At 36.1% G+C, this 10,409-nt stretch overlaps 1 protein-coding gene across 4 annotated transcripts; it reads right to left on the bottom strand.

Moving 5' to 3' along the window:
* Nucleotides 1-178: 178 nt before the first annotated feature.
* On the bottom strand, nucleotides 179-8,660 carry LOC145486033 (uncharacterized). Of its 4 annotated transcripts, none has more exons than XM_081464732.1 (3): nucleotides 8,597-8,660; nucleotides 6,442-6,607; nucleotides 179-6,159 (listed from the first exon to the last, which is right to left on the bottom strand). In XM_081464732.1, the coding sequence occupies exons 2-3, from the start codon at nucleotides 6,584-6,586 to the stop codon at nucleotides 5,609-5,611; spliced, it is 696 nt and encodes a 231-aa protein (XP_081320858.1). In that variant the 5' UTR covers nucleotides 6,587-6,607; nucleotides 8,597-8,660; the 3' UTR covers nucleotides 179-5,608. The 4 variants fall into 4 exon arrangements, with proteins under 4 accessions (XP_081320858.1, XP_081320857.1, XP_081320856.1 ...); XM_081464731.1 differs by lacking the exon at nucleotides 8,597-8,660 and adding an exon at nucleotides 6,803-7,321; XM_081464730.1 differs by lacking the exon at nucleotides 8,597-8,660 and adding an exon at nucleotides 7,058-7,321.
* Between the last annotated feature and the right edge of the window lie 1,749 nt (nucleotides 8,661-10,409).

Here is a 10,409-nt window from a genome sequence, read left to right as displayed (position 1 = left end):
ATGCAGTCTGCAGCTAAATAATTACGTTATCCAAATAGGAAATTATTGAGTCAAGCCACTCGAAAATATTTTATAAAGAAGTCGAATTGACTGATTTATGGAGCTAGAACATTCGCATGCCTAGCTGTGAAGAATTTGGCTTATTTGCAGTTCCTTTTTCAGTGCAATGTTTTCTTAATTTAGGAATACTTATGTAGAACGAGTGCCATGCAAATGGCTGGAAATGATTATGAATTAGCTTAGTTTTTGATTTACGATCTCTTAATGTATTGTGATAAATGACAAGTGGGCTAATAAATTATACTTTTGAAAATTTACAACTTTGTGGCATGCTAATGTAAGGTATATTCGCAACTATAGTAACTGTTCTTCTCTTTTTTGTTGTATATTTTCTTTAAGATATGCTAACAAAAATATATCCAATTCACGAAGGGACAGCCAACTCCCCCCACCCCCCAACAAGTGCAGTAGTAATCAACCACGGCACCTCATCTAACATTCAAAGTTATACTGAAATTATGCATAGAATGGTTTCATAAAATATCCATAGCCTGCACACAGAAGATTGTTGTTGTGAACCCCTCATCCCTCTGGAAATCGTGCACTCCTTTAAATTGTTGGGACCCCTCAATCCCTCAGAATTTTCAATGATCTCCCAGGGGTCCATACGAATATCTATTCCCTGGAACTGCAGAATAACGTGTTTCAAGCTTTTTTTCTTTGCATCTTGTAGATCTGATAACCAATTCTGTGGACTGGATGATTTGTTCTCCATCTGGAAGAGCTAACAGGTCACACGAGTTTTTTCTGTACACAAAATTCTGCAGCACCAAGTGTTTCTCACGACTCTGAAATGATTGAAATAAACGGAATAGTAGGCAAAGAACAAGCTTGCTGTGTAGAACTACATAATATGTTATCTTGCCTTTAATCTTAACTTTGAACCAAAGTCTCCAATGGGAAACAGAGATAATGGATGACAAACTGTAAAGAGAATCTTGATACTAGATTTGAGACTGCTGCTGGTGGGAAATAATTTCTTGCAGGGACATGTTGAATGACCCTGTCAGGAGCAGATCCCGAAAATTCAGAAGGAAGCTTAGTAACAGTTGCCATGACAACTTACTGGGAGAGGGCACCAGTAGAGATGCCAACTCTGCATTCTGGGCACAGTTTTCTTTCCCAGTTGCTCATTATACAATAATATTAATTATCACTTTGTAAATAGTTAACTGGTCGAACTCCAGCCAGCTTGGATTACAATACTTGTTTCTTGGCTTAGCGTGTCTCCAATTAGCGCAGCAGTGCTAAATAACATGACACAAAATCAAAAATCAACACCTCTAAATTCCAATTCAATCTGCAAATGGTGGGCAAAGAACCTCTCTGTGGGATGTGCCACTGCAAATTCCTATTTATTTATTTATTTATTTATTTATTTATTTTATTACGTGACTTACTTGTTTTATTTGCATGCCACTGACTGTTAAAATTTGCTTTTAGTATAAATCTACTAGTGCTCTATCACGAATGCCACTCTCTTATTGACTACGTTACTCACTATCTATTCTGTCATAGATAGCGAGCAGTGCAATAGTGTGAGGTTAACAAAATGGTAGCCACTTCATTTCAAAGAGTCTGATGAGGATTTTTAAATAGATATTTTACTAGTCGAGTTTTGAACAACCAGCGGATTTACACTAAAACAATAAAGTTACTTGGGCTGTGTACTTGTCAACTAATATTACACATTCGGTCTGTGTTGACCTTAGCTTCACACATTATCCAATAACAAAAAAATAGATCTTTCTTTCAAACAAGAACAGTGGAACATTCCAGCAGTTTGAATGGAATCTTTTATTAAGTCCATATATTTTCATCAGTTTTTACTTACAAATGTATGTAAGAAGTATGTAGTAGAAATCTCTAGAATAATTAATCATTCACTATAACAATTAGGCCATTAGAGTTTCAAACATCTTCAAAAGTTAATTGATTTGTATGCAAATAATTTGTTCTAAATTATATCTTATGTGCTCTAATTGGACACCTATAATCTTGGTCAATTTACAAGAGGCCTGTCTGGTTAATTACGTAATATATGTTTAATTATAACAAAATGATATTAATAATACCCTAAGAACAGTTTTCACTGAGTGTTGAAGGTAATTTGCATATTTCCTGTGGTTTTGTATCACTGCAAAAAGTGATTGGCTTTATAAAAGTGATGGAACTATTTTGGTTTTTGTTTACAACACTCAAATGAAAATTGCTCTGTTGACAAAAAATTACAAAATGACCAGAGAGTGGAAATTACTTCCTTTGGTTAAAGGGAATATGTCACCAGTTACATTTTCTTAAGTATAAAACTGCCTTCAAATGAAGGGAAACCTCAACAATGACAGTTTACCAAATTATTACAAAAAGGGTGGATGCAAATGAGAAAGACTGAGATGGACTGTAACTGACAAATGTGAAACATTTTCAAGGTGTGTTCCTTTAAAGTGATGTTACACAAGCCGATTTTTAGTGTGACATTGTTGAGTGAAAAGTTGATATCACGTAACATGGTACACATGGAAACTTTAACACAACATTTTATTGTGTCAGCTTGTTGCAGGTTTTTGACAATTCAAAGACCTGCAACAATGTCAGCCAAATTTACAATGTTGTGTTAAAAAGTGTCTTGTGTAGCATACTGTTGCCAACCGTTGCTGCAACAAAGTGCCATTAATTTAGAATTTGTCCCATGTAACATGGAATAAAAATTAGCATTAAAAATCTGCATTAAAATCGCCCTGAGTAACATCACCTTTAACCAATGGGCTGCATATGAACGAAACCTTGAAGTATAATAAACGAAACCTTGAAGTATAATTATTAATATTAATCAGCATAACAAAGTACTGTTTCAGTAGCTGTTAAATTAAATGAACAGTGAAAATGAGGAATGCCAAATAAATATTTTTCTTTAAAAATAGATCAGTAAGAAGAATAGTAATTTCTTAATTCACAGGCAATCATTTTTTGAAAACAAAATAAGAACGATACACATGAAATCTTTATTATGTTCCCAAATCAAAATAACATCTTTGGCCACGATTTTATGTCTGACATGACAAATAAATTATATTTACTTGTGAATTTAATTTTCTTCACCTTACTTTAATTTTTTCAAATAATTTCATTGCAAAATGTCCAGTCATAAATTACTGTAATTCTTCAGCTGTTCCAGCTTTGTTTGACATGGCCCAGATAGATTTTCATAACATGTAGGTCTACAAATAATAAGTTATGTTTTCACTTCACAAGCTGAGATCAAAGCTTTACATAATTAAATGACATACCAAACATATAATACATTAATATACAAATCCCATAACACCAATAGGCGTTGCATAAATATTATATCTTTAGCCTATTGAATTACAAACCACAGCTTTGTTTTCAGCACTAATATTTACACGAAAATATGGTAAATATTTTTCATAGAGTTTTTTTTTTCCTTTATAGATATTCACACCCCAGACTATATGTGACATGACAATAAAAAAAAATAGCTCTAACACTTTAAAGTTCCCTACAAGCAGTCACACCAGTATGGTGCAGTGAGAATTCCTTGTGTCGCTTAGCAACGTATCTAAAGGGATCAGTCAATCCTTACACAGTCTAACAGAGGATGTCGGCATCCTCACTGATTGCAAATACCTGTCTAAGTTGACTAGCAGGAGGCAAAACCTCACAGTCTTGGTTTGGTACCTGTGTTCAAAGTTCTTTCTTTACAAAGTACACAGTTATTTAAGACTACACTTAAGGTGCAGGCAAAATTATACAGTTTTAGTTTTCTTTTCTCAACATTACCAAGTTTTGATAAATGTGTGACAAAACATGTACCACGTTGACTGATCTTGGGCAAACGCAAATCACACATAAGTTAAGGGCTAGTTTACCAATCAGTGCTCTTGAATGGAGCCTGGACAGATTTGCATTATGAGCTACACTCGATTCACAAATTAAATGTCTGCCTTACTGGCAAAATGCATCATTAATGAAAAACAGCCATTCCTACAGCATTTGGTGAAAAAGTGCTCTTGAATGGAGCCTGGACAGATTTGCATTATGAGCTACACTCGATTCACAAATTAAATGTCTGCCTTACTGGCAAAATGCATCATTAATGAAAAACAGCCATTCCTACAGCATTTGGTGAAAATCAACCTCAAAAAACGTGCCTGTGCAAAGCTTAAAGTGGGAATGACATCAAAAGGTAGATATTTCCTATATCTATTTCATTAATTAACCTCTCCAAAATGCCAACAGCTTTTAGAATCTGGTGAGCTGTAGCGAGGCATGCAAAAAACACTTTGTCAAAAAAAAAAAAAAAAAAAGAATCTAGTAGAAAACCTAGCTGGTTAAAACTTGTTTTGGCTGATAAAAATGTGACATGTCACTAGTCAATAGGTCAGTATGTTGAAAAGTTAGCCTCAAGATAATAATAATTAACAGTATTATTGTTACTCAAAACTGCCACGAAAGGATTTAAGATTTCTTGCAGTATATTCCAGATTTTAAGTCTGACCAGATAAAAAAAAGCTTGAACACTGCACTTAAGTATTTTAGAGACAACTAGGCACAATTTTCTCACCTTTGTCAACCTGTGTTTAAGCACTTGTTCATTTCACAGGAACTGTTGAATGCTTAGAATACCACGAGAGCTAAAACTATTGTCTTAACGTCCCAAACCAATGGCAGTTGACCCCTCTACGCTTTTTTTTATATAAATTCCTTAGTTAGGGATTACAGGGACAACCAGAGTCTAATCTAATTTAGCAATAATATTTACTACGTATTGCAGTTGTATTCTTGAAGACTTTTTGCAAAACTGCTCTTTTTTGTCAAAAGTATACATTTAAAAGAAATCAAACAGCCATTTCATGGCATTGACTCAAAAATTGTAGCCTGCTAGTGGTAGTAAAAGGATTACAAAATAAAGCCGTTTTGATGTTGGCAAGTCTGAGATTTTATATCTTCAAATACGCGTTTCTTCAATATCCAAAAAGTATAACTTCAAAGACACATCAACGCGAAGCTTGCTGAATATGTCCACGACATAAGGTTACAGCTAAGATTTTAGACGCACTGATTTGAAAACACTCACTACGTTATTTGTTTATCACAAAGATAGAAAAACATTGACGAACCTTCGGATGAAAGATAAATACCCGACCTCAATAGTCTTTGTCTCGGTATGGATATTGCCGCCGCGCTCCCGGAAAAAATAATAACAAATTCTTATTAACAAGTGCAAGAACCGAAGTTTGCTGATAACAAGGAATTTTTGTACAAACATGAAGCACAAATATGATCTCTAGCTTTGATCTCAATAAGTTAATAAAGCAATATTAAGTTAATTTGCAATCTTACACATAAAATATCTCTCCATCAGCGATCACCATATCTACTTGGTCATTGTAATCTGCCATGTATGTACAATAATATATAAATATATGTTGACCTTGGGGATCTATAAATTTAAATAAAATCCAAGGTACGATAAACAAAAGTACAAACATTTGCAATTGAAAACAGCCTTTAAAAATGTTCCAACTCACGTTTCCAGGGCACATATATAACTATGAAATACATTGTCGAGTTCACCAAATATCGATTCTCGATCGCAGGAAATTTGCTCCGCCGGTTCAAACACATCATCATCCACATCGTCCGTGAATCCTTCGGAAATACAACTGCTACAGAAGTCTTCACCAGGTGCTACAGAAGTCGTATTTTCGAGACGTTTTGTCCGTGAGTCTTCTGTGACGCTGCTGTCAAAACTTAATCGTATCATTTTGGGATTTGACGGGGAAGATTCATCTTTGGTGCAAGTAGCCTCGGGCGGGTGTAAAGTCACAACTCCGCTACAAACAAAAGGGTTTTCCTCCGCGTAAATTTGCTTGTGAAGCATTTTCAGAGTATTGTTTATCAAAACTGTACGTCTAAGACAGGCCTCGGGATCTTCTAATCGACGTAACTTTTCAAACGTGACCTGTAACATAAAGCGCCGTTGATCAACAAGTGAAACAGCGGTGCTTTCGCTTCCAACGACAACATTGCTTGACTCTTTTCGTTTGATTCCTCTTTCTTTGATCCGATATATATCTGTGAAACGGGAGATGAATAAGTAAATAGGTCAGGGCACAATCAGTAAGTGCTTTTTAAATAGACCGAGACCTTTTCAAGGCCTAGCTTTGCAAAATTAAACAAGCGGAGACAAAAGAATCGTGCTTAATTCAAACAATCAGTCAGGGTTGATCGCTGCATACGAATTAGGGATGAATATATGCACTGGGCCTTTGGCTGCACTTTTCATACATAATAAGGTGTTGTTATAAGATTGAAAAGAAAAGGGGAATTCAATTAGATGTCTTAGAATTGACTTACCTTCCTCCCCCGGGTTATTACAAAGAAAATTAAGTTCTTCGGATTGTGTTTCCCACTCGTCTGACAGCAGTGTTTCGTCTTCGTCCAAACACTGATCTTCCATCGTAAACGACCACAAACTTGTCATAGGAATTACAAGGGTCATTCCACATCGCCTAAATCACACCTATAATGGGGAAAAAGAATTTTTATTAGTTAAAGGTAAATATAGGCATGGTACCACACGATCTTGACGCGGCTTTCATGAAAAGTTAAAAAATTTGTAACTCGCGCTGTCATTGTCACCGACGGCAAAAGGCGAAGGAAAAATATTGACACCGTGTTCTCAAATTGGTTTATCGGTGCCGCATCACAAACATACCTACACTAACAAATACGAGAGTAAATAGGCTAAGAGATTCCGCAGTTGTATGAACAAACTTCCCCGGTTACTATTAAAATGATGAAGCTACACATCCTTTCCACTTTGTTGTCCTCAAAACACTAATCAAAACCATCAAAATCATTAAAAATGAAAGTTGCTCTAGCGTGCCATTATTCCAGCCCATTATAGCTTTCTACGCTTCACAAATTACCAAGCATCATCAGTTGTAAAAAAATATCAAAGCTGAAAGACCTTCAATGAAGATAAAGAGGAACTAATCTGGATGTTTTCGCCCAAGCCGCGGCAGATGTCTCAAAGGAACTCTATGCTCTGTTTCACACAAACTCGCACCACCACCCTTGTCACAAATCGTCATTTGATTGGCTTTCCCAGCACTGAGCGGGCTTTTCTATTGTTTTCAGTGTCAAGAGCTTGTCAACACACCTGTCGCTGTTTGTCAAAACGAGCCAATCGGAAGTGTCGGATTCCGGATACACAGTGCCTTGCATAATAATTGTCCCTTAGCGATGTTTTACCCGTTTTAAGATCGTACATCCTTAATATTTTATACACTGTTGTAAGCACGCATCTTTTATTAAAATGAAACTCATGTGAGCATTGATCTTTTTCGCTCCATGTTTAATGCTTCTCGACGTGCCACATAATTAGGTCATTAAAAACTTTCACATTTCGAAATTAGAAATCGTAGAAATAATATTCTTTTATTTGAATTTGACCAGACATAACATGGTTTCGGTGTCTTGCAAAACGTAACTGTTTCATAAATTACATCCACCTTGCAGAGGAAACAGACTGCATTTTTTCAAGAAAAATAACACACAGCTGAATAACTATCTTCTGTCCGTGTTACCGAATACATCGCAAAATTCTACACCTGATTGCCGGATGGAATTCGGATTCATTTTTTGTTAAAGATCAAAAGAGTATATTATGGCGATTTTTTCCCGCATGTACTAAAAAATAGAAAGGCGATTACGTACAGATAGTCCGAGGAAGTTTACCGATTTGAAGACTTCAAATTTCGTCTGAAAATGAAGGATAAATTTAACCAAAGGATAGTCACCGATGGAATAAGTTAAAAGAGCGGCGAAATGTTCTTTAAATGTCAAATTATTGAGATATCGTGGTACGATCACGGTACAGAGTGAACTGGAGTTATCAGGTAAATATAAAGAGGAATAAATGCAAACAATCAAGTGTTGCCAACGTGCAAACTGATGTGTGCTTCCTTAATTCATGAACTATGCTCTTGCGAAATGCCACGTTTGTCAAAAATTGATTCTTGTTACATTTGACACATACATTTAATAAACTACTAAATATTCGTCATAGTTTACATTAGCAATATTTCAACTTACAAACGAAAAGCTACAGTTTATCTTGAGAAATTCTTCTCTCACTATTTCAACCAATAAACAAAATAAACTCAGTGATTTCCTTCGAGTCATACAGATAGGGTTGTACTCGCTTCAATTGCCCAAATTTACAGCTTTGCGACTTATGCAATGATCATTCTAGCGAAAGCGAAAAACAATTGTAGTAAAACGGATCATTTTCAAATAAAAAAGAGCTTCCTTAAATAGCCCTTCTACAAATTACTCCATCTCTCCGGGATCATCACATCATTTGTGTTAGACGTACGAAAAGTCATAATTTGAATTTATACAAAATCCAGCTTTGTTAGCACACACTTGTTGGAGAAATGAGTGTCTAAAACGTTTTTGTTTTACAACTCCTTACTAAAGAAGTGATATAGTAAAACCGACCCACCTTATCAATATAAAGAAGCACCCTTGATTTGATGCAAATATTTATCAGATTTCGGGCAGAAAACCATTCACTTTTCGAAAGTCGTACGCGACCATGTGTAATTCTGAAGTCTAGTGCATTTCATTAGCAGCAGCTAATTGGAGATGTGACAATGAAAGCCAATGGAAATCACTCGTGAGGAATTACTTACACATATGATTATTTTGCCAAACAATGCTGGGATCTCCGTAATAAAAAATTCATTGTTTGCTGATCTAAGCGAGCCGCCAATAACAAAGTCATTCGCTAAAATGGAACAATATCCAAGAAGCAAATTAAAAAACAATATTTTAAGAATCACACGAAAATAAACTCAATAACTTTGATTACTATGCATTTGCGTTAAGCTTATTATGCAGTTCTAGAACTGCATAATACAGGCCGCTGACTGCATAAAAATTAAATTTATGTTTGGACATTAAAATTTCGCATTGTTTATTTTGTATTTAATAATTTTCTACACGAAATATATTAAAAGCTCGCGCAAAAAGGCCATAAATCAAATACTTGACGACTTGATCAAACGTCTTCCATTCACGAGCTTCACTGCAAAGTTTACTCAATTGTTTTGAAATAAAGTAATGACAATTTGCCCGCTGGCTGTCTGACTATTGTGCAGAAAGTCGCTATTCGAACACAGTAGTTTTTATTGTTATTGCAGGTTATTGGCAACGCCAGCGAGCCGCGTAATTGAACAGGAGATATTTAAATTGATTTTAATATTTTTTTGGGTCAATGGTATCCTTGGAAATGCAAGCGCAGGTGCCTTTGTGATGTTTTTGTCAGAGAACGCATCGTCTAAACTGATCAACCACCTCAAAACAGTAACAGGCTCACGGAGGCACTTGCCTAGGTAGAAATTTGGAATTTATTATTATTTTTTTTAATTTCAAGTTGCCGTACTGAGGCTATGCTCAAACAAACAAGTGAATTTAAAAGAAGACTTTTTTTCTGATATTGCCTCGGTAAGAATTTTAGTGAGGGTTCGACCGTCTCTCTAATTATGTAAACCCTCTTCTCTATTAAATCCCCACCCCCATTTTCAAGATGAAAGCTAGCATTGCTCACAAACTAAAGGAAAATTTTGGGGGGTGACTAAAGTTTCGGGAGCTTCTCTTCCTCCAAATTTATTATGTTTTTGTTGTTTTTGTGTGGGACTTTGTCTGTAGAAGGAATTGAACATTAATCAATCTCGCAGGTTAATCTAAGACTTAAGATTTAAAATAAACCCCGCCACACGTCTGCCTGAACGTCTACTTACAACGAACTGGGCCGTCCGGGGAAGTTAATCTCCCTGATATTCTCTTTTATTACGTGCAACAGCAAAAGCATTTTCTTCGTTAGCAAATACCCTTGACTACGGCCTTGGAGTTAGAAGCTGGGCGTCTTATCAGCAACTGAGTAAGTTTCTTCGGAAACCTCGAGCAAAGCCACGCATCATTATATTGTCATATTCAGTGTGATACAGTGTGCCACATGCCCGATGAGTGTACTTCAGTTAGCAAGGCTGCTTCGCGCATGCCAAGAAACGCGTCCAACAAGCGCTCTCATTACAAGTGCGAGTGTAACCTCCGGACCGAAAAAGTGCGGAATCTTGGACTGAGATTTCTTCTGTTCCCAAGGGACAGCCTTTGTGTGGCTACGCATGGAACTGGCGGTAACCAAATTAGAGCATTAACCTTTCAAATGGTACTGTCATTATTGAAGCCGTAAGCTAGCAAGTCAGGCTTACTCCGTGGTGATTCACCCAGACACAAAGGTAGTTCGGCTCCAG

This window comes from Orbicella franksi, chromosome 4 (assembly GCF_964199315.1).
Source record: "Orbicella franksi chromosome 4, jaOrbFran1.1, whole genome shotgun sequence".
Classification (NCBI taxonomy): domain Eukaryota; kingdom Metazoa; phylum Cnidaria; class Anthozoa; order Scleractinia; family Merulinidae; genus Orbicella; species Orbicella franksi.
The sequence above is the reverse complement of the archived record's forward strand: the minus strand, read 5'-3'. Positions and strand labels throughout refer to the sequence as shown.

Coding starts and splice junctions, on each gene's coding strand:
- LOC145486033 (XM_081464732.1), bottom strand. CDS start 6,586: ATGACCCTTGTAATTCCTATGACAAGTTTGTGGTCGTTTACGATGGAA. Junction 6,160..6,441: donor TAATAACCCGGGGGAGGAAG/GTAAGTCAATTC, acceptor CCCGTTTCACAG/ATATATATCGGATCAAAGAA.